Source organism: Mytilus trossulus, chromosome 12, assembly GCF_036588685.1.
Source record: "Mytilus trossulus isolate FHL-02 chromosome 12, PNRI_Mtr1.1.1.hap1, whole genome shotgun sequence".
Taxonomy (NCBI): domain Eukaryota; kingdom Metazoa; phylum Mollusca; class Bivalvia; order Mytilida; family Mytilidae; genus Mytilus; species Mytilus trossulus.
In genome coordinates this window covers 42972801-42998337 of record NC_086384.1, presented here as the reverse complement: position 1 = coordinate 42998337, position 25537 = coordinate 42972801, and the positions used below count along the sequence as shown (strand labels likewise).

Below are 25537 nucleotides of genomic sequence, written 5' to 3'. Positions count from 1 at the left end.
CGAGTACAAATTCAAGCAATTAATTAGACGACAAGTTGTATATATGTGATCAGTAACTATGCGTGAGTGACCACAAGGGTGAAATTTTATAAAAAGGAATTGAAAATGAAACAGAGAATGTGCCCAAGAGACACTTTCTAACCAAGGAGCAGAATTTAAAACACATATTTACAACTTCTCGACAAGTCAAATTGCTTAATTTTCTTCTACGTTTCATATTTGTTATTTTACATGTTCTAATTAGCTATGCATGAAGGACCACAAGAAAAAGTGTCAAAATCATTATAACAAAAAGTGACACTGGCTTTTTGAAACAAAGTTTTGTCCCCAAAGTTAGATAAGTGTGTGTAAATAGTTTTTTTTTACAATTATTGATATATATTCTGCTATCTAATTCGTGATTTTAAACATATTTGAAGAAAATGCAAGTTATTTCTAATTGAATATTAATCCTTGATCAGAGTACAAAGCAGTCGTATTATTGCGGTCATCCATCAATAATGCAGATATATAAAATGTTTTTTTTTTTTAATAAACATGAACTATGAAACCGTGTGATAACACATGTCCTAAATAAACTCATCATAGATACAAGGACTAAATTTAGTATATACGCCAGACGCGTGTTTGTCTACAAAAGACTCATCAGTGACAATCGACCCAAAAAAGTAAAAAAAGGCCAAATAAAGAACGAAGTTGAAGAGCATTGAGGACCAAAATTCCGAAACGTTTTGCCAAAAACAGCTTAAAGAATTTTATGTTGAAGCACTATGGTAATGTCTGGAAGACAATGCACCAACTATCATGATATTGATAAATGAACATAATCATTTTTAACTATAATGCAAAAACATGTTAAATAAAACTGTAATCTCATAATTAATCTATTGACAATTAGCTTTTAATGACCTTTGCCACAAGATGATTTATGGGCTGCTCATATTTTTTTTTGATAGATACATTTCCTAATATAGCTTAAGTTTCATAGTGAAGTTAAAAAAAACTCTATTGTCACATGACTTTTATTTTTACCTGGTCTTGTAATTTAACCATGTACGTAAGTACACCACTATTTTCTTAATATGTACATATCTGCACCAGCATCTACAGGTGAAGACATTCTTTTATTCATGTCCTTTTAAAATCAACAATCATTATGTTGACAAATAAAGAGTGATCTTTAATTCATGTTTGTATCGTCTATAAACTAAAGATTGTGCTTATCAATGTCACAAATTGCACACATGTGTCAACTATGATACTGATAAGTAGAGTTTACAAAATGCAAAAGTTAGTTGATGAAACATTTTTTTATAAACACATGAGAAACAAGTCTTAAGTAAAAACCAACAACTTAACTTTTAATAACTAGTTAACTCTAAGTTCAATTCTGTTAATATAACATGTATAAACAATGCAATTTCCCATAGGCACCCGTTTTACGAATAAAACGGTATCACTTTTATTATGAAGTTTGAAAAATAATATATCATAGAATGGAAAGCCCATAACCACTGCTATTGTTTTCAATGGTCGAAGTATAAGGCTGTGCAACATATTTTCAACATTAAGATGCCCTGAAGGTCTAAGAGTTAAAACTTGTTCCTAATTCTGTACTATACCTACCTTCACTGTGATCTCCCTCGGAATTCAAGGCTGTTGCTATATCTTTTTATGTATACTGGTAACATTTCCAAGTTATGTCTCTATGAGATGAAACATAGAGATCATGCCTGGGGACCAGCACATAAGCAAAACAATATATCTATGAATAGTACATATCTCACAAAAAGAGGTGTCGTGAGCGAAACAGTTATATTTACAAAGTGCAACCTATACAACACTAATGCATTTTAAAATAGACTTATCAATTTTCAATTTTGATATTTATAAAATTTGAAAATTTAGATTTTAAAATCATAAAAAATTAAAGTCACACACGGTGTAGTCCTGTCCATCGATTTTGACAATAACAAATTGTTAAATCTTTATTAAAAATGTGGAATCTTTGAAACCGAACAACCATGACTGTAGTCGTATAAATGTTTTTTCAACGAGTTTTATTCATTTATTAAAGGTGTGATATTTTATTTTATTGTATAGCAATATAATATTTCCAACAGAAAGTAACCAAATGTTAGCGTGCAATAAATTGTAATATTGCACTAGTGCAATAAATCTTCAAAATTCATGACGTCATGAGCGAAAAAATCTTAGTTTAAACCAATTTTTACTTTCAAATATTATATTGCTATACAATAAAAGGGTTATTGCATGAATATTGGGGAATATTGTCCCTCGTAGAACATATATTGCACTCGCAAGCTCGTGCAATATAAAATTCTACTCGGGACAATATTCCCCAATATTCATGCAATAACCCTATAGTATACATTATGCATACATACCTGAAAAATGACTTTATCGCTATTTTGTGCATTTTTCCATTGATCTTTTTTTTTGTGATAATTTGTCATATCATGCTTATCGCTTTAGATAGAAAACTATCGCTAGAAACAAAGTAGGTCCGTGGCGTTGCTTAGGAAATTGACATCGTCTTCATATGTAAAATAGCGATGAACAAATTAGCATTGGTCATCTCAACTCAATACACATACACGATCAAGTATACGTAATGACAAAATTATTTTTATTTGACCTGTGCAGGAACTGACGCAGCTTTATTCAAAAGTGATGATTTTCTATAGATTGTTTAATATTTCACAGTGGTATCTAACTTTAACTTTGTTTAAACCGGGTATTGTAGATCAAATTTATTCGTTCATTGTGTGTTAATTTGCGTTTTTTAAATGAGTCAAGCCTTTCAATTGATTTTTTATAGTGTGTTTTTCCAAGTTGTGATGTTATACTATTGTTTCAGAAAAGGGAGAAGCTTTGTTACCATTAAAACGTTTAATCCCGATGCAAATGTTTGCACCTGTCCTAAGTCAGGAATCTGATGTACAGTAGTTGTCGTCTGTTTATGTAGTTCATACTTATTTCACGTTTGTATATATATTAGACCGTTGATTTTCCCGTTTGAATGGTTTTACACTAGTAATTATTTGGACCTTTTATAGCCTGCTGTTCAGTGTTAGCCAATGCTTAGTGGTGAAGGCCGTCCCTTGTGCTATAATGGTTTAATTTTATTAATTGTTATTTGGAAGGAGAGTTATCTCATTGGTATTCATACCACATCTTTCTATATCTACTAGACTTTAGAACTCCATCTTATTTTTTTTAATACTCTCTTCAATGATACATCCCACAACGCACATGTACTTTCTCAAACTCTTGATGTATTTTTGCTTTTGCCTTTTTTCAGATACCGCATCACCATATTACATAGGATTTATCGACATTGGCAACACAGCTAATGACCCAGTAGGAATTCACACCGCTAGAGGACTTCCAGATAATACAGGACACGCAGTAAACCCGGCTTGTAAGTTCCAAAAACTATTCCACCGTCAAGGCTTTTGTGGTTTACGATAAATAGTTCTGACATAAGAAAAGTTAATGATCTGCCAAAAATAGTGCACACACATATTTGTTGCAATCTTACCCCTTATATGTTTTGATTAAATCTTTGATTTTCCAATAGATCATCAAAAATTAATTTTTAGTATGAGTTTAATTAACTTTGCAACACTAAATGCAAGGGTTTATTTGGTAAAATTTAAATGTGGTTCATATTTATTTGCTGAGGATGTATCCACAAAAATAATGCTTTGTGAAGATATTCGCTGTTTTTTCTTTAAAACAACAACAAATCGTAAATAATTATCATGATTGCCTACTTTATTAGATAACAGCCAAACCATAATTTTAAATAATAGTCTAATTAATTTAAGACAAGTGGGTGTTTTTCAACGCCTCGTTTTGAAAAAGCTAGAAGCAATTACTCTTATATATTAAGTAATCATTTGACAGACACAGCAAAAGATCAAGGTTAAGAATACGTTTGTCCATTAAAAAAGGTGGCGAAAACCTGATAAGGGGGAAAGAAATGAAAGCAGTACACATTTACAAGACAGTTAAACTTCATTGACTAAATAAGTTAAAACAGGCTACCAAGGCATCTGTGTTTGACCTAGTTTCTGCTTTATAACTTTATAATGAAAAAGTTGTGATTGTCAATTAAAACGTTGGTAACAATACAAAAAAAGTGCCGTGAATATGGTGTTTAGCTTAGTTTGAAAAGTCAAAGTTACGGATGAACCATATATCAAAATAAATCAGTGTATTTCTAAACAAAATAATAAAAAATGGGACAGCAATATTTTTTTATATTTTTTTTTTTTTATATTTTATGAAATATCTTTTATTGAACGTCAAACATATTAACATTGTTAGTCTTCAAACAGCTTTTGCGACGATAATTTACGTAAATCCATTTACGGATATTTTCCATTGGCGTGGGGAACATTGATAATACTCTGACGGGGTAGTTGTACGGACGTTTAATCGAGATTATTTCTTAAATTTCAAGTATTTAAAGAACTAACAATGAATACAAATAATACATTTTTTTTACCCGCCTTGAATAACGACCATATGCGCTGTCTCAAATCTTTAGATACTAGTTATTCCGTTTTGTCGTAATTTTATCAAGGGTGTATTATTCTCGACGATAACATTTTACTTTTTCGGACTAAATGTGAATACGCACGGCGGATGATACATAATTTAGAAGAAAACTCTTAACTTTTCAATGCATCCGTTCTTGTTATTTTTGAAGTTCATATTTACGAATCCCTCATTTTTGTGTGTGTTACCTGTGCTGTTCTCTTCATGATCGACCAACGATATTCATGTCGCCTTAAAATTGTTGATCTAAAAATGAATTTGCCAAATTTTCTTCTTATATTTGTTTTTTTTATCACTGAGTTAAACGTTAACATGGTATTGTATATTACAGTTGATGCAGGTAAATTGGATTGTGTAAGTGTTAAAAAGACCGGAGAGTATTCTGCCGTGGAATATTGTAAGGGCCCCGCAAGAGTACTCTGTGAAGCGAGATTGGTAAGTAAAATCTTAAAATAATCACCAATATTATTAGCCAACAGAGAACAGAAATTTTTTCTAACTTTAAAAACGTTTCAAAAAATTTCATAAAGTACAGATGGTACAATTTGCAGTTTTCAGACCTCGTTTCTCAAGTAAGATGGAAAAGTTCTTAACTGACAGATTTCCTGACGAGTTCGATGTCAATAGAAATGTCTGCAAACTATGATGGAGTAAGGGTCAATGACTCTCAAAAAGACTTGTTGGTGTCAACAGTTAAAATACATATATTTCTAAATTTCTTGTTGGACAGTTTACTTAGCTCGGTTTTACACGAGTGCGTTAAATGCATTGATAAAAATGTCCTTCTCAAACGCATTATTGATTTAAATATTTATTTCCCTTTTATCAAGTTCCACTTCCTCTTCAATCACGGACCAGAACTATTTGCGCCTCTTCCCTGTACATCTATCAAGAGTTCATCTTATACTTATAATGATGATCTTAAATCATCTAGTAATGTATCAAATTTCATTTTATAGTCGGCTATTCAAAACGTACCAAACATAATTTTTAGCATTTTGAAAAACTCGACATTTTTATTTGGAGGAATAATATCAGTTAATGAAACGTATCGAACACCACACTGTCATCACAAAGTATTCTATTAAGAGATCCGTATATGCTAAAATATTAAGAAAGGAATGGATAATACAAAGTCAGATCATCTGATAGCGGGAATGACGGTCACGATAATCAAAATATAAATTTTCAATCATGGCTTTCTAACTATTTTGATTTGAGCGTCACTGATGAGTCTTTTGAAGATGAAACGTGTGTCTGGCGTATTAGATTATAAGTCTTGTACCTTGTGTGAACAAATAAATATTACTTTGCATATCTTTTAAGTATTTAGAAGAGGAATACTCATATCTCTTATCCCTGTTTTCGTTACATGTTTCCATAATTAAAGATTATCGTTGATCATCTGAACGAGATTGATTTTCTCGCTTGAGCTGGGACAGCGAAAGTGAGAAAAGCAATCTAGTTAATATGACCAATGATAATCTGTTTATCGCTATCTTATCTATGACGCGGTTGATAATTTCAATGTCAATTTCGTTCGCAACACCACGTGGCCTCCTTAGTTTCTTGCGATAATTTCTCCATCTCAAGCAAAAAGCATGAAAATTATCACCAAAAAAATCAGAAGAAAAGTGTAAAAAATAGCGATAATAGTAACTATTGCTGGCTTTTAGTGAAAAACAGTGCAGGAAATGGTAATGTCACGCATTTTGTTGAAAGTTTACTCGCTAACTCGCTAATTAAAATCGCAAACAAATCATTCATTCAACTGTTCTGATCGAAGATCCAAAACGTAGTTCAGCACTTTATAGAAAGTACAAAATGATCTACAATCTTTTTTTAATACCAGTGCAAATATCTGTCTTATTTATGGAATTTCTAAATAAATATCCGTTTTAATTAATGCTATAAAATTATTATAGTGTTAATGACATCAACATAGGACACAGTAGGAGTGAAGTAAAAAAGCTAGACGATGTCGAGATAAGTAACGTTGTCGTGTGGTTAAATCTGTAAACGTCGTTTCTCGTCGTTTTTCAATACGGATATCGATTACTGTGGATTCATTAGTATTCGTTGGATACCAATTTTGTGGATTTCGTGGGTACAGGTGAACCACGAAATTAAATGTTCAACGAATGACAAATTTATTCAGGCTGGTATAAAGAATTGGGCAAAACCACGAAATTTACGAATATGCAAGTTTTCCGTCATTAAAGAAAATTGGTACCCACGAAAATAAATGACCCCACAGAAGTTACAACTATCGAAATTAGGTCCGTGATCCTACTTCTATTTATATGAATTAAAATGAAATTTATATAGCATCAATATAAAGTTTTAAGAAAAGATTCAACGCAGTTGTTTTTGAGGTTTAGAAATTTTAAGACAATCTTGTAGAACTTTTTTTTTATAATTTCACATGCTTTTGTGCAAATTTGTATCAATAATAAATAACAAACTCGATGTTATTTAAAAACATAGGGCTATATGAATTTATTTTGATCCTTTACTAGTTAAACTAATCATACCTTAGATACATAAATAAACCGAATACATTCTGAGGGGGTTCGTCCCACTTAAAAGATGCTCTAAGCTTTAAAACTAGAAAATATCAAGGTCAATATGATCTTTAATAGTATGCTGTATTGGTTGGCTCATTGTTGAATGCCGATAACTGTCCTATATTTGTTAATATCTGTGTCTTTTGGTCGCTTGAGGAGAGTTTTATCATTGATATTTATACCATATCTTCTTTTTTTGTATAAACATTTAAAGGCCAACATACATTAATAAATAGTAAACAAGAGACTACTGAAATCCCGTTTTAAAAAATATCAATCTTTTAATCGCGTCTTATCGAATTTATGCTGGTTCCCTTTAATGTTGCATTAAGAAACTTAAGATACCGTAAAGACCAGTCAGCACAAATTGTGAATTAAGGTATTAGGTATTTGTTTTGTAATGTATTAATTTAAGTTGTGGTAGTCTTAAATATTCTGTTTTAAAGCTTTCCCTTTTCCATCTGTAGAGCTAGGTATTACTGTCAATTCAGAATTTATTCCGAGGTTTATATAAATGGATGCATAATCACAATAATTCGAACTCGTGTTGTGATATTTGAACGCGTTGAAACGCAATGCATTAATCTCTCTCTTTGTCAGGAAAAAATTGCAATAATCAATGCTTGGAATATTTCTGAATTTACAGTATAATCTAGACCACTGAAGTTGTTATTGTCTTTCTGTGAAAACAACTCGTTTGACTAGGCAAAATAAAGAAACAAATAAAAAAAAGACGTCGATGTTAGTCATACTAATTTATTTGTATTGTTTATTTGTTATCTTTAAATCTTTATTTTATATTTGCAGGATAAGGTCAACTGTGTGTGTCCGTAGTAATGGGATTATCCGTAAGAGAGAAGTTATTAATTCAATAAATCATCTTGTTTTCTTCATTTTCATTTTTTTCTATATATACCTATAGATACGGCATTCCTGGGCTTGCATTACCAATCATGATTTCCTTGATAGTGGCTTGCTGCTCAATATGAAGTTATTAATCCAATAGTTCTAAATGTTGAAACCATCCCTCAGTAAATTTTATGGAACCTATCAAGAGTTGGTTGACCATTATGGAAGATCCATTTCACAGATGATAGCGGATATGTCCTTTTGAAGTAACGAAGTTACGAAAATATAAGGATAAAACTTATTACCGGGTTTGTATTCACATGAGCAACATTACGGGCGCAACATGAGGAGCAGGATTTGGATATCCTCCTGGATAACCTGAGATCACCTCCAGTTTTTAATGTTGTCTTTTGTGTACTATTGTTTCTCTGTCTGTTTTTTTTCTATATTAAAACATGGCGTTGTCAGTTGATTTTCAAATTATGAGTGTCGATATTATACCGTTCGTCCCTCTTTTTATCTATAACAATAGGTCATAGTATAGCCTCCAATAATAAGAAAAATCCATGCCACGTTGTCATGTATTAAAGACCCGAAATGACAAATGTGATACAATTCATTTATTTATGCATGATACATAGAATGGTAATGGTATATTCAACTTCGTGCTTTATTTGGCCTATTTAACTTTTTTTGATTCGAACGTCACTGATGATTCTTATGTAGACGAAACGCGCTTCTGGCGTATATACAAAATTTATTCCTGGTATCTATGATGAGTTTATTCAGTGATACTCGATTGGGAAATATTTGAAAAGTAAAGTTGTAAAGTAATATTATTTTTCTTAAAACTTTTGATTTATGCGAAAAATAAACAATATTCTTCAACATGAAAAGGACTAGCACGCATTAATGTGAAAGAAATTAAAAGCTAAATTTTCAATATCATTAAAAGCTTTCAAGAGTCGAAACTGCATTTAATTTTTTATTGTAAAGGTAATTTTTTTCGATATAAAAAAGAAATAAAACACTGGATCTTTGCTTTTCGTTTTCCTACTACTTTTAGAAATTAAGTGTCGTGGATCGTATTCTATTTGTCATTCTTTTTCAGTAAATATTATTATTAACAAGATTGAAACTTTTGTTTTAACCTTTGAGTTTGTCAACCAATATTTTTTTTTTCGATAGGGTCGATATTGTAGACATTTTAACTCTGAATTTTGGTTCTTTGTTTTTGTTTGTTGGTAAAACCATTCTTAAAATATTCTTGACGTATTAACTCCTAATATGTACAATAATTCTTTGGGAATTTCAAGATTTTAGGAGAAAATGGTATCAAAAGTTCAATATTCAATAATCAATTGGAATATGATCAAGGTAAATTGATTCGGTACTGAAAACTTCAACTTCGACCAATGAACCTCAATAATAAGAGATAAGGGTAAAATGAATCATCTAAAACATGAAAATGTTCACTTTACAATACCCTATAACACTTGAATTTGACAAATAAACATATATTCAGGTCTGAGGATACCCGATAAAAGCTAATCTAGAAAAGTGATTAGATAAAAGCAATTAAACGAATACGGTTTATAAAGTGTTGTTTTTAATTTTTCTTGATCAATGAACCAGGTAAATAAACTCATCATAGATATCAGGACTAAATTTTGTATATACGCCCGACGCGCGTTTCGTCTACAAAAGACTCATCAGTGACGCTCGAAGCCAAGAAAGTTTAAAAGGCCAAATGAAGTACGAAGTTGAAGAGCATTCAGGACCAAAATTTATAAATGTTTTGCCAAATCTAGCTATCTATGCCTGAGGTAGAAAAGCCTTATAATTCAAAATTTCAAAATTTTGTTAAACAGTTAATTTATAAATATAACAATGTAAATGATAATTCATGTCAGCACAAAAATAACCGTCTTCTGGGCTTGTGATACCCTCGGGGAAATAAATCTCCACCAGCAGTGACATAAATGAGGTCAGAGTTAGATAACTCTACCAAATAGACATGTTTACCTTACAATATTATAATTAATCTACTAACCAGAAGTATGTAAAAAACGGATATCGGATTTATTAGATAAAATTAATGTTAACTTATGAACCAGGAACATTAGGTCAATATTGTACAACTTGCTTTTTAATGTCAACATATAATAGGATTGTACACATTTTTTATAGAGGTTATTGATGTATAAACCGGGGCGGTTAACTCACAAACTGAATAAAAGTCCGAAGGTTACAAATGGTTAGAAATTGTTATAAATTAAGGAATGTATCTCCCTCGTGCAAAGCTCTGATTCCTTTTAGGATTTGGCCATACTTTTTGGACCTTTTAGATTCTAGCTCTTCATCTTTTATATAAGCTTTGGATTTCAAATATTTTGGCCACGAGCATCACTGAAGAGACATGTATTATCGAAATGCGCATCTGGTGCAAAAAAATTGGTACCGTTAATGTTATTACTACCACTGGGTCGATGCCTCTGCTGATGGACTGTTAGTCCCCGAGGGTATAACCAGCCCAGTAGCCAGTACTTCGGTACTGGCATGAAAATATGGATTTTTTGTGTTATTAAAATTTGCTGTTACAAAATGTTAGAAATTATTACAAATTAAGGAATGTATCTCCCTCATGCAAAGCTCTGATTCCTTTTAGGATTTGGCTATACTTTTTGGACCTTTTGGATTATAGCTCTTCATCTTTTATATAAGCTTTGGATTTCAAATATTTTGGCCACGAGCATCACTGAAGAGACATGTATTGTCGAAATGCGCATCTGGTGCAAAAAAATTGGTACCGTTAATGTTATTAGAGACCCGGTTTACACATCAATAACCTCTAGAAAAGATGTGTTTAATCCTTATAATTCTTCAGCTAAACATACGCGATTATTAATTTACGTTATTACTTTGATGGCTATTATATGTACCATCAGAAGCACAATGGCATGTCGTAACCAAGGATTACGCCGCCATCTTGACTTTCTATAAATCTTTTAAAATGTTCGATAAATGCAACAGAATCTAAAATGAACTAGCACCTACCTCAAAAACTTCATTTTTATTAGATACAATCCGAATTTGAAGCGTACCAGTAAAGAAATAATCTTCCGTCTGAAAGTTTTCAATCGTATGACGTCGTGTTTTGCCATGACGTAAATTCGCCAAACCATTCGAGAAATTTCCCGGAATTTAATTTTAATTTTATTTTTAGACATTTTCGAAGCTTTAGTGCTTTTATTTTATTTTTATTTTTTTTTGTTATGCATGCATTAAAATAGAAAACAACTGTTGTGCAATTGTTTTATAATCTCAACTTGCTGAAAATCCCAGTATCCCTGCACGAATGTGTATCGCGCATGAATAGATTACAAAAGTAGTTTCGGAAACAATTTATCGAAGTGTAAATTTTGAGAAAAAATCCAATTGACCAATCCAATTCGAGTATTTATAGATATGCAAATCATATAAGAATTATTGATCGATATACTGCATTACTATCCTGGTTCCCGCTACTACATGCCAGGTCTTATCTGATAGTCATACACTGTCACGAGGTACATAATGATATATGAGTAACATACTGAATATTGTGATCGGGAACCATTCTTTATTTATATATGTATAAAAAACTGCATATTGCGATCAGGAACTGAAATGATCTATAAGGCGATAGTGTAGTTTTTCCTCAACTTAAATAAAGAAATAATTTTCATTTAAAAATAATTGAAATATTAAACATTAAACATTTTTGTTGTTGTTGAAATTATCTATCTAAAGAATGAAATTAAGTCTTTGATTGTCATAAAAATGGATTTCAAATTTTCTATCATATAACGTTCAAATGTTCTGACTAGAGTTTCTTGACTAGAATCCACAGAATGATTGCTAACAAACTAGTGTCTAATTTCACTACTATACTATTCTAAATGATACTAAATATAATCAACAAAAGCCCCATGCACTGACTTCACTGATATAGTTATAGAGGATTATTATGCCCCATGCACACGGAATGAATTTCAATGGTTTGATCAGAAGTAACGCACATAGTCTTCTAAATATTTAGGAACATGTTTTTTGTCGCACTGGTCTTTCACTTTGTTGCGGAGTAGTTGACTGTTAATCCGTTCCTGAAGAAGGTGGTGTTTGATCTTGAATATTTGACGGTATTATATTTTCAAATTGTTCTTCAATTTCATTATCGTTTTGGATGGGTGGACGGTTCACCTTTTTGAATTTCGACGAGTTTCTAGTGATTTCTTTCTCTCCATTTGTAGCGGTGATCATATTTCCTTTCTTTTTTATTACACTATACGGATTTGGATCGTATGCTGGTGTTAGTTTGTTTTCTTTACGATCGGTCTTTCTCAACACGTAATTTCCTATTTCAACATTACTCGGCTTTGCATGATTTCTCTCATCAAATTGCTTTTTCATTTTGCTTTTTTCATTTTCATCATTTTGTCGTGCATTTTCATCCATTTGTTTGTTGGTACTGTTTGGTTTGTTCACTTGTGGAAGTTTAGTTACAGGTTCCCGGTTGAATAATAACTGAAACGGCGGATAACCTGTGCTTGTGTGTGGCGTTGCTCTAAATTGTCGGATAAATTTAAATAGTTCTTGTTTCCAGCTTTTTCTCTCTACATGAGCTGCTTTAATTGTCTTCATCATCGGTTTGTTAAATGATTCAGCCTGGGCATTGGCACCCGGCCATAACGGTGTTACACGGCGGTGTTCAAATCCAGTATTATCAGCATAATGTCTGAATGCATGAGAGTTAAACGGAGGACCATTATCTGTTTTGATTACTTTAGGAATTCCGAAAGTAGATATAACTTTGTCAAAAACAGGAATAACAGTTGAAGCAGAGTCCGATTTTATTACTTCAACTACTGGATAACGTGAATATTCATCTGGAATAACGAATAAGAGGTCTCCGCTAGGTAATGGACCAAAAAAATCAGCACTCAAATTTGCCCATGGCTTTTCTGGCAATTCAGATATTCTTAACGGTTCAATTCTGTTGGTGTGTGTAACAGATTGACATGCTGAACAGTCTTTAATTGCATTATCAACTCTGTCGTTAAGTCCTGGAAACCATATCTTGGAACGTAAGAATGCTTTGGTTTTGGTTATACCCTGATGAATTTCATGCGCAATGTTAACAGCTCGCACACGGAGTTCAGATGGGAGTACAATACGATTGTCTCTCAGTAAAATAGTGTCACCATAGGTTACAAGTTCACCGCTGATGCTCCTTAATGCTTGTAGTTCCTCAATGTCAATTTCCAGATCTGTAATGTTTTTGATTTTAAACCATTGTCCAGTTCTTACGAATTCTATTGCCTTTTGAATAGTTTTGTCCTTTCAAGAAGCCATTTTAACTTCATCAAATGTCATTGCACGAGGGACTGCTTCGGACATAACAAGTATCACATACTGTTCTGCTATAGATTGTTCTCGGGATTTGACAGGGTTGTCTGATGGGTGTCTCGACATAAAGTCTGCAGGATTTTCACTTCCTGGTCGATATGTTATCTTCAGTTTGTAAAGTTGTAATCTCAAATCCCAACGTTCAATTCTCAGTGGTGGCTTTGATTTCTGCCAAATACGCTTTAGTGGATTGTGATCAGTTATAATGTTCACGTTTGGTGCACCTCTTATATACATATCAAAGTGTTCACATGCCCAACCAATAGCGAGAGCTTCTCGTTCAGCTTGGCTGTACCTTGTTTCAGTGTCAGTAAGACTCCTGCTTGCATAAGCTACAGTGTTTCCTTCTTGTGACATTATTGCCCCGAGCCCAACAGGACTGGCACCTACTAAAATTTCAATCTCATGTTTTGGATTATAATATGTTATGACAGTGTCACTAGATAGTTCACATTTCAACTTTTCGAAAGCTGCTTCTTGTTCAGAGTCCCAGTTCCAGTTTGTACTTGGCGTGTTAGTCTTCTTAACGGCTCACATAATGTTGCATAATTCTGTATGAATCTAGATGAGTATGTAGTAATACCTAGAAAGCTACGTAGTTCTGGTACGTTTTTCCGTGGAGACATTTCTTTGATTGCGCTAACCTTCTTTGGATCTGGCGAAATGCCTTCTTTCGAAAATGTAACTCCAAAGAGCACTACTTGATTTTTATTAAACTCACACTTTTCAAGATTTAAAATTAGTCCGTTTTCAAGTAATCTCTTGAATGTGGCATCTAATGCTTTATCATGTTCTGCTTGTGATCTGCCATATATGATTATGTCGTCGGAAATGTTTTTAACTCCTGGCCTTGAAGGCATAAAACTTTGCTCAGTGCTCGGAGCACAAAAATCATGCTCGAAACATGAAATCCAGCAATTTGATTGGTTGATTTTCGAGTCTGAGTACAAAAATCATGCTCGAAAGTTTTATGACCGTGAGGCCAGGTATACCACTTATAACGTTGCGTATTACTTCTTTGAAAATTTCTGACGCTGATGATATGCCAAAATTCAGACATTTGTAGCGAAAAAAACCTGCATGTGTACTAAATGTTGTTATATAACGAGACGAAGGACGGAGTTCCAGCTGGTGATATCCTGACCGTAGGTCCAGCTTTGTGAAGAGTTTTACTCAAGTTAAGTCATGTATAGGTTCATCTTTAGTTGGTAAAAGATGACGTTCACGGGATATAGCTTTATTTGGCTGACGCATATCAACACACAGTCTTATTTCATCTGGGTTTTTCTTGGGTGGGGTCACTATCGGCGATACCCAAGGTGTAGATGTATCTTCTATTTTTTTAATGATATCTTGTTCCTGTAATTTTTTTAGTTCTTTTTCAACCTTATCACGCAGGTGAAATGGTGTCCTGCGGTGTCTCTGCGCTACTGGTTTAACATCTTCATTGATGTGCAATTTGATTGGTTTTCCCTTGTATTGCCTATGCTTTGAAATAATTTTGGATATTTTTCTTTAGGATCTGTAATTTGGTTTATTATCTTTACAAGCCCTAGCTTGCTTGCAAATGAATATCATAATAAAGCTCCATGATTTCCTTCAACTATGAAGAAAGTGTCACAGTCAATTGTACTTTGTGTCTCGAAACTCAGCTGACATTGACCCATGACCTTTAATGGATCACTTTCGCCATACGGTAATAAATTTGGATTATTGCCCTTTTTCATCTTAGGTGCTCCTATCTTGTGATATGTTTTAAGGTCAAGACTTTTTTTTATATATATATAACAAACTGAATACTGCGATCGGGAACCAGTCTTTATTGGTATATATATGTGTAAAATACAGAATATTGCGATCGGGAACCAGTCATTATTCAAATATGTATAGCAAACTCAATATTGCGATCGGGAACCAGTCTTTATCTATATATGTGTAAAATACAGAGTATTGCGATCGGGAACCAGTCTAACACATAACTTTCTCTACATGAAAATTAAACTTATGACTAGATATTAAGCTAGTCATTTATTCAGAAGTAATCGTGTAGTTATCACAATCGCGCGATGTTATGTTTGGATTTTTTTCAGAAATGAACGATGATGTAGTATTTGCTGCACTTCAATGTTCTGTTGTTCTGTTGTTTCGTTGTTTTTCTCTTATAGAAGGGGCAAGTTCGGACAAATATTACAGCTTTATACTGTTTTGATTTGGATGGTGATATAGATTTCTGACACAAAATAAATGTTTCAAAGATCTTTTGAAATGAAATATTGAATTATTTAGTTTGGCCTGATATAAAAAATATGACATCATGGTGAGATTCAGCATATAAAACACACACAAATTTAGTTTCAGTTGAAATAACACAAATTTTAAATGTGAACCCTTCAAACCTTTATGTGGATTAATTAAAAAATATAGCCAAAATTCAAAAATCTAAATCCACAATACGATTCAGCATATAATTGAGCTGCAATTATAAAGTTTTTGATTTCTTGCTGCGCAATACTGTGCTTTTGTGCAATAATATGTTATTTTGCAATACTGTGCTATTGCGCAATAATATGTTATTTTGCAATACTGAGCTATTTTACAATTTTGTGCAATTAAAGATTTATTGCTACTGCACAATACTGTGTTGTTGCGCAATACTGTGTTGTTGCGCAATACTGTGTTGTTGCGCAATACTGTGTTGTTGCGCAATACTAAGATAATCTGTTATATATAATAATTTACAATTCCTGTTTGTTGCTAAATCCTAAATAATGTAATAAATGGGAAAAAATGGAAAACTAAAAATAAAGAAAACCCAAAGAAATTATGACCCTCCGCCCTCCCTCAATGGTTATTACCACACACTCAATCTCAGCCTCCCTTTTTGGGTAAGACATCATATACAAATAAACACAAGCTATTGTCTAGAAACTTGAATCAATTTCTGTTTTTGCCTCTTTTTTGGACCCGTAGTTTATGAATTTGTTGGGAATCTCCCTTTGTTATATAGAATTTTGTGGTGCAAACCCAGAGAGTGCCATGTGATTATGGACTTTCCAAATTGATTTTCCTCTGAGTTCAGTATTTTTGTGATTTTACTTTTTACACAACAGTTTTCTTCCGGAAACTATTAAAAAGGCCTGTTTTTATTTTTTTTATTTTTTTTTTATCTCCTTTGACCGTTTCTTCTTTAACTGTTGATACAATAACCCCCAAACCCAATCCCAACTTTTTTGTGGTATTGAGCCTTTTGGTAAAAGTTCAATGAGATCTATTCCGACGACGAAATGCTTACATTTAACAAACGCAAACTCTTTCTTGCGAACGTGTACACATTTGCATGGATGTATACCACTACTATCTGCAGAAAGGAAACCTTTTTTTACAAAATGAAGTTGCGCATACTAGACATTGGAACTAAGAGCTTGTTTCAATTATTGGTTTTATTAGCGTATCGGAATATTAATAATCACTTATTGCCAAATGACAAGAAATTTCTTCGAACAATTGAAGTAATCTCTAGAGAATATTGCTATGCTGTGCATGTTAGAAGGCTTAATGATTATAGTCTATTGTGAGTCTGTCGATCGCTGTGTGATATAAAAACAAGTAAAATTCTATGATTTTACAGATAATATGTTGTTTTAGATTTTAACTATTTTAAATGGACATTTGAATAAGTTATTACCTGTGGACAGAATTTTTAACTTTGCACTAGTGGATGTAAATACACTATTCTACTGGCGGAGGATTATTCGACTACCGTATATTTTAGTGATTTTAACAATAATTTTATGATTATATTGGATTTATTTCCAAGTACTCCAATATTGGAGGGATTAACGTAAGAAGAAGAATCCCAGACAAACATAAAGAATGTCGTTAGACTTGTATATCTTACTTAAATGTAGTTCAATTAAACTAATTATTATTTACAAGAAATGTTTAACTCATTGTTTTAGGCCTACAACGAGCTTTATTAATGATAACATTATACATCTTTAAATGTGTTGTTGTGAATGTATATTAACTTTTTAACCTATTAATAACTAATCAAGACTAGTTGTTAATGGCTTTGAACTAGCTGTCAGATAACTGCGAGTACTCTCAGATCTGTTCTTTTTTGTGTCGGGATGTATAAGTACCCGGCCACGTCCACTTTTATTTTTTGTCTATCTGATAAGTTAAGCCTTTTTCAACTGATTTTTATAGTTCGTTCTTATGTTGTACTGTTATGCCACTGTCCCGGGTTAGGGGGAGGGTTGGGATCCCGCTAACATGTTTAACCCCGCCACGTTAGATATGTATGTGCCTGTCCCAAGTCAGGAGCCTGTAATTCAGTGGTTGTCGTTTGTTTGTGTGTCACATATTTGTTTTTCGTTAATTTTTTACATAAATAAGGCCGTTAGTTTTCTAGCTTGAATTAATTTACATTGTCTGATCGGGGCCTTTTTCAGCTGACTATATGCGGTATGGGATTTGCTCATTGTTGAAGGCCGTACGGTGACCTATATTTGTTTATGTTTGTGTCATTTTAGTCTTTTGTGGATAGATGTCTCATTGGCAATAATATCCACATCTTTTTTTTTATAAGCTGTCCCCCATACCCCCAAAAAAAGTAAATAGCAACGTACACTTTTCACGATCAATGTTTATTGAACAAATGCTTATTGTCGGTAATTGCAAAATTATTAGTAACAGATTGACACAGTTTGACTCTAATAATATGTGTTTGATATTTTTACTACCGTTCACAATCTCAGACATTTAGAAATATATAAGTGGCAGATATAAAATGCTAATAGCTTACTATACGATATAGGTATTGCTCATTATGCCAATAGGAATTTTGATCCCTCAGTGCTCTTCTTCTTTGTACTTTGTTTGGTTTTTAACATTTTGTATTTGAGCGTCACTAATGAGAATTTTGTTGATGAAACGCGTGTTAAGCGTTAAAAATACAATCCTGGTATCCATGATTAGTTTATTTGCAACCACTAAGTCGATACCATCGCTAGCAGATGCTTTCTACCCCCAGGGTATCACCAGGACAAGTTTAACGTCAGCACTTCGGTAATTACCTGAATTATCACTGATATGGTCATAATTATAACACAACAGTTAACAAAATATTTCACATTTATAAAGTCAAAGGAAAAGATCACATTATGCCACAACAATTTAAATCCTTGATCGACGTACCCGCCCGCACATAATTTTATCCAACCGGATTTTTGTTCTTATATTACAGCTTCATGCATCCGGGAAAGTAATCATGTCTATTTCCCGCGCTGTTTTTTTGTAAATATTAAAAATATTAATAGTGATCCCAGCATATAGCATATTAAAATTAGGTCCCTTACCCCTTTCTTCAATTACCCTGGAAAATCATGCTGAGAAGTTTGAAAAAAAAATACACAGAAGGAGAGGTGTTGGTTTCAACTGCAATATTGTTTGCTGGCGGAACAAAACTATCCATACCCGTTGTACATGTGTGCACCGGTCCCGAGTCTGTTGTTCTGTTCATTGTAAGTGTCGTTTGTAGGTGTGGTTCTTATGTATTTCTCCATTTGTATATATCTTTGATTTTCCTGTTTTAATTGTTTTACACCATTAATTTTGGTGCCCGTTATAGCTTGCTGTTTGTTCTAGGTCAAAGCCTTGTGTTGAAGGCCGTACTTTGACCTGTAATTGCAGAAACTTAGAATATATTATCAGGTTAGGAACAACCCTTTTAATCAATTACTAATTATTCCTTAATTAGAGACTGTTCCTCAGACAAATGGTAATTTAACTGTTGTAAAAAGAAACATAAAAAACTTAAATTGTAAAAGGGGGGAAATTCCTCATATTTAAAACAACTCTTCGTAAAGAGAGGTGGTCTAATTTGTAAGAATATATATAAATAACAAGTTTAATGTCAAGGAATACAAAAAAATCTTGGACATGTGTTGACATATAATACCAGATAGATGTTTAGATTTTTGGGAAAAAGTTCTTTAAATAATATAAAGATGTGCCCATTTGAACAAAAATACTAGTACTCGATATCACTGGGAATGTTCCTCTCATAAAAGGAATAGTTATTAAATTGAGGAGTTGTAACCATTCTGATTATCACTTGGATATGAGAATTGTCTCATTGGCACTCATATCATATGTTATTTATATACAAAGTGTCAAAAAGACAAAGAACAAACATGAAAACACCAAATCAACAGATACACAGACAACCGACATATAACACAACAACTTGAAAGTTTACACATCAACGACCAGCTCTGACTCCAAAAACGCCGGAGGTGAACACAGGTGTTCTGGAAAGATGAGCAGTTCCTGTTTCTTTCAAGACAACCGCCATGTGGCTAGTTAGAGTCATGTGCGCTGAAGAAGGAAAGACATTTAAAACAGTACTATGGAGATAATTTGACATATTTATTTAAGTTTTTCTTGGTGAACAGGTAAACACCAACGTCAGCAGTAATTGAATTAAAGTACAAGTGGTAAATCAAGTTTTATATCATTTTGGTCTCTTCAATATTGTGAAAACCTATTAGTGAATGTATACTACAACACATTAATCGCTTGTCTTGACTTTCAAAAGAGGGACGAAAGATACCAAAGGGACAGTCAAACTGATTAATCGAAAATAAGATGACAACGACGGCTTAAAATAAAAAGGAACAAACAGGCAAGCAATAGTACACAAGACACGACATAGAAAACTTAAGAATAAACAGCAGGAACCCCACCAAAAACTTCGGGTGATCTCAGGTGCTACGAAAGGGTAAGCAGATCTTGCTTCACATGTGGCAACCGTATTGATGCTTATATGATAACAAATCCGGTAAATAGTCTGATTCAGTAGGTCACATTCAGTAAAGGGAAGGGGATTGTAGTTACGACATAAGGATCATATACGATATTATTTGTGAAACGGTTATTCCTTACGTCGTTACTACAATCCCCTTCCCTTTCATGAAAGTGACCTACCGAATTAGACTATTTATTCATGCTTTTAGACGTATTCTCAATTTCAAAATGCGTTATGAGATGTTAATAAACCCATAAAAGATAGCAGGCTAAACATGCTTTACACAAGACGCACTTTTGGTCTACATGATGCTCGAATCAAAAAGTTAAAAAGACAAAATGAAGTATGAAGTTAAAGAGCATTGACAACCCACAGTTCCGAAAGCTTTCAGCAAATACACGTTCAAGGCTTCATTAATTGGTGCTGATAAAAATACCAATAAGTTAATGTATGCAAACAGTTTAATGTATCTATTGAGTAATCGATAGTACAAATGTTGACGATCGGCGATATTTGAACAATTCAAATGACATTATCATAGTTTCCGATTTTGTTTCTGTTTTAAAATATCAAAATTAGAATTGTCTATACTGATGCCTATTGATTTCAGTGGTAGGCTCTGTAATACGTAGAGATGCTTAAAAACATTAGAAAAAAAGGAACAAGATGATTTATTGAAATAAAAAAGTTTCTCCGACGGACTATGAGGGACACACACAGTTGACTTTATCCTGTAAATATAAAACAAAAAAAGAATTAAAGTCTAAATCAATTTGATACAACCCTATTAGAAAAATATGTACTCTTGAACAAATGATCTAAAGGTAAACTATTCACAGTTCCTGTTCCGTAAAAGCTAATATCAGTTATCAATGCCATTGGTTGAATTGCAATTGTTTAAGATATTTATAACCAATCACGACGCTTTTGTATACAAATAAAGCTTAGTCTTGGAAAATGGAAGTTGTTACTATATACACCAAGACAACTACAAATAAATCGCCTGAAATATAACTCCTTATAATTACATTAGATGTATGTTTCATTATAATACGTTATTCTGATTGGCTAACTGCAAATCACATGTCAAGATTTTGGGCATACCCATGAACTTTCTTCTCTTACTTCAGAAACAAACTATGAAACTGCAGGCATTCGATCTATAATCTTTAAAAAAAATGCCATATATATTGTAAACGCAATAAAATTAAGTATTTTAATTGCTCTTCTCTTTCGGCTGATAATACTGGAGCATATTTCAAGGATTTTTTATTTGGATGGAGAGTTGTCTTATTGGTCCTCATACCTCTTCTTATTTATTGACTTACCAATCTCGCTTCACAGAGTGCTCCTACATTAGCTCCTGCAGTAGTACAAACTCCGCCTTGATAACCTCCAGTTCTTGCAACAGTAACACAATTAGCGGCGGCAGTAGTAACTGTAACATTCAGTATTTTTGGTGATTATGATTATAAAACAATGTTGACTGCTGTATATTACAAATTATGTTTACCTGTTATTTCTGTTTGTTTTGTTCGCGCATCTTTGTTAATATACTGGAACTTGATACGACTGTCATACAATTGAGAGGTTAAGCTAGCTATAAAACCAGGTTCAATTCACTTTTTTTCCTACATATTAAGAAAATGAATGTTTAAAGTCAGGAAATATGACTGTTGTTTGATTTGTCTGGACTTTTGGTTTGGTCATTTGATTAGAAACTTTCCTTACTGAATTTTCTTCAGAGTTCAGTATTTTTGTGATTTTACTTTTTTCGAAATTCAACATTTATTGCTTAGTATGAGGCAGATTAAGGTAAATACATGTAACAACAAATATTGAAGTAATCGCATGAAGTCGAAAATGAGTGAAATATGGCGCATCGACAGGTTATTGTCTCCTGCTATGATCTGCAATGCATACATTACCCGCAATGCAAATTAACACGTTATCAAAACATCAAATTAATATGTATATGCATTGTTATATTAAGATCTAAGACCAAAACATCGATATTGAGTTGAAGCATCTTCAAATTTGATATTATGTTTGGAATGGGTCGTTTGTTATTGTATTACATATTTGTAAACTATAATTATTTATACTTTCATTGTGGGTAAAACAAAGCAAATTTTCATACAAGAGTTTTTTTTTTTATGATTACACCAAAAAAAAGTAAAGTGCATCATACTTGAAGTGTGTGGTTTTTTTTCATACAAGAAATACATTTTAGGTGAACTTTTGTTTAGAAACATATAATAGGTTTAAGCAAACGTATGCAATGAACATATACGCTTCCGTTGTCGGGACAGTTCTAATAATCCGAAACTTATAAGGCATTGTACAAGAGCGTGCAAATTTGCAACACATATTTTCTCGTTTGAATTGTTTCAAATGTGGCAATTTGGGGATTGTTATAGCTGACTATGCGGTATTGGGAAAGCTCATTGTTTAAGGGCGTACAGTATAGTTCAAATAAGAGTGCGCACTCAGCCGGTTTTTCTTAAATACTGTTGTCTGAATAATTCATTTTCTCAAAAATTCCTAAGTGCATGTAGATGTGCAAGACATATTTAACTTACAAGCCGGAGATGTTGTAACAGCATTAAATGGAAGTCCGGCACCCGAGTAAAACCCTACTGGGGCTTGTAATATATCGTTAATGCTGGAAAATCCAAGGTAAAATGATCCCGTACTACTCGCTGAAAATATATTCAATAGTTTTATCAACAGTCATATATATATACGTTTTGACATTTATATTTTGAGTTAGGTGAAACAAGCCAAACCATCCCTATTGCAAACAGAAGCAGACTTTATAAATTTGGGGATGTAATATTTCTGTACATCGTTACGAAAAATATCATTGTTGCTTAGAAGAGCGTGACTTCAAGTCCTATATCTTACTTTTAGCGTAATTTTCTACGTCTTTGTCACCTTGCTCAGTAGCTCCGTTATTCGAGTATTACGGCTTTGAAATGAAAGCAAGCATTATCAGCGACGTAACATTGTCTCATCAGTGACGTCTCAATGTGTGAGGAGAGGTTATCAAGCTTGCGTTTGTCAAGCGTTAGACTGGTCTTTGGAAGTGTAAAAAGACCAGTTATAGAACAATTAACAGATAGTCGGATTTTCTTCACATAGTTACCGCTCACACGTCAAAAGGGTTTACAATGTGGCTCGCGGCTTATATTTTACGATACTTATCTGTAAAAAAAACCCTAATGTACATCAAATGACACGTGGCCTTATTGGACTTGAAAATGAGTTTTAACACAATAATTTCAAATATCAACCTCGTTGCAATGGCATGTATTAAGAAAGAAAAGATACCAGAAGAATATTCAAACTCATAAATCGAAAATAAACTGAAAACGACATGGCTAAAAAAGAAAAAGACAAACAAACAAACAATAGTTCCCATGCCATAGAAAGAATAATGGTCCATAAAACCTGACAAAGTTCAATAAACAATTAAATAAAAACATTGGAATGAACCTGAGATATCGATGTCGTTGTATAGTCAATGCAAATGTATATGCTCTGCTTTGTTTCGTCATACGTACATATATTCCTTCCCTTCTACTATCAATATAAAAGAGGGACGAAATATACCAAAGGGACAGTCAAACTCGTAAATCTAAAACAAACTGACAACGCCATGGCTACAAATGAAAAAGACAAACAGAAAAACAATAGTACACATAACACAACATAGAAAACTAAAGAATTAACAACACGAACCCCACCAAAAACTAGGAGTGATCTCAGGTGCTCAACTCAAGTATTCGTATAATTAATTGTCTTTTTCACCAGTACATCAAACACTTTTTGAATTAATGTGGATGCATTATTATTCGTTGGATACCAATTTTCGTCGATTTCGTTGGCACAGTCAAACCACGAAATTAAATAATCAACGAATGATAATTTTTCTATAGGTTTGTATGTCCTCTATGCAAACTTCAGCAAAACCACGAAATTAAATATCCACGAGTATGCAAGTTTTTTCTTAATCCACGAAAATTGGTACCCACGAAAATAAATGTATCCACAGTATGTCATGATTTTTGTTTTTATCGTAAATGTACTACTCGCATTGATGTTATTATGTTTAAATAAAATAAGTGAAATTAACATGAAAGCTGTAAATAGTTGCTCGCAAATTTTGTAACGTAAACAGCATAAAAACGTGTTAACTATTTCGTATCATATATTTGCAAAAAGGTGGAAAATTTTATAAGACTAGTGGTTGATTTATCTGAACGTTTCATGCAAAGAAATAGTGATTTATGTATGCATGATTTACATTTTGTACAAGGTAATAATATCTTACAAATTTAACCATTTTTTTTAAAAAGATACACGTACCGGCTATAAGAGAAGTTCGCACTGCATCAAGTTCTGCTGTCGACCTAGGCTCAAACATTTGTCCTCCCGCAGTAGCACACGCTGCCTGAAATGCATATATCGTATATCGGTTCAAAACGATCAACACTATTGAAAAAATATACATATACAGTTAGCCAGATAGAAATACTGAAATAATTAAGGAATGACTGTATTTTTTTTTTGTATATGAAGAAATAACATAAAAAAATGTTGTGCACACTAAATAACGCGCGTAGCGGGTTATTTAACAGTGTGCACCACATTTTTTATGTTATTTCGAATTGACAGAAAAAATATTACAGTCATTTCTTATAATTTAATTCTAAATTCAATTTTAAACCGAAGAAAATCATGAAAAAACGTTGATGACGTCACGGTCACATGACTAAATTATGTCTATGGACTCATTACAAAATAACGTCAGCCAATCAGAAGACGCGTTACATCCAGAATTTAATTATTATGGAATATACCTTGCAATACAATTTGAAAGTTACAACTAGACCTTATCATACGGCATATAGCAAATGAGCAAAACATATACCGAATAGCCTCATTAAAAAGACTGAAATTAAAAAAGCTTAAAAATTCAAATGTCAAGAAATTTACAGATCTAACATTGTTGGGTTGATGTTTAGATATTAGACTTTCGTATTCTCATTTGAATTGTTAAACACTAGTCATTTTGAGCACTCTGTAGATTACTGTTCGGTGTGAGCTACGGTGTTGAATACCGTATTTTGACTATAACGGTTTATTTTTACAAATTGTGAATTGGATGAAAAGTTGTCTTACTGGCATTAATACCACATCTTCTTATACCTATATATAAACATAAAAAGGAAAACCAAGTTTGATATAAACAGATAGCAAATGAAAG

General features: G+C 32.8%; 1 protein-coding gene across 1 annotated transcript in view; it reads right to left on the bottom strand.

The window, feature by feature from the left end:
- Positions 1 to 20920: 20920 nt before the first annotated feature.
- The window catches only part of LOC134693454 (uncharacterized), a 34811-nt gene continuing 30194 nt past the window's right edge, over positions 20921 to 25537 (bottom strand). The window contains exons 5-8 of the mRNA XM_063554282.1: positions 24637 to 24721; positions 22848 to 22967; positions 21594 to 21703; positions 20921 to 20996 (exon numbers count right to left, since the gene is read on the bottom strand). Coding sequence (XP_063410352.1) covers positions 20967 to 20996; positions 21594 to 21703; positions 22848 to 22967; positions 24637 to 24721 — 345 coding nt within the window. The 3' untranslated portion in view covers positions 20921 to 20966. The remainder of the gene's footprint in view (positions 20997 to 21593; positions 21704 to 22847; positions 22968 to 24636; positions 24722 to 25537) is intronic.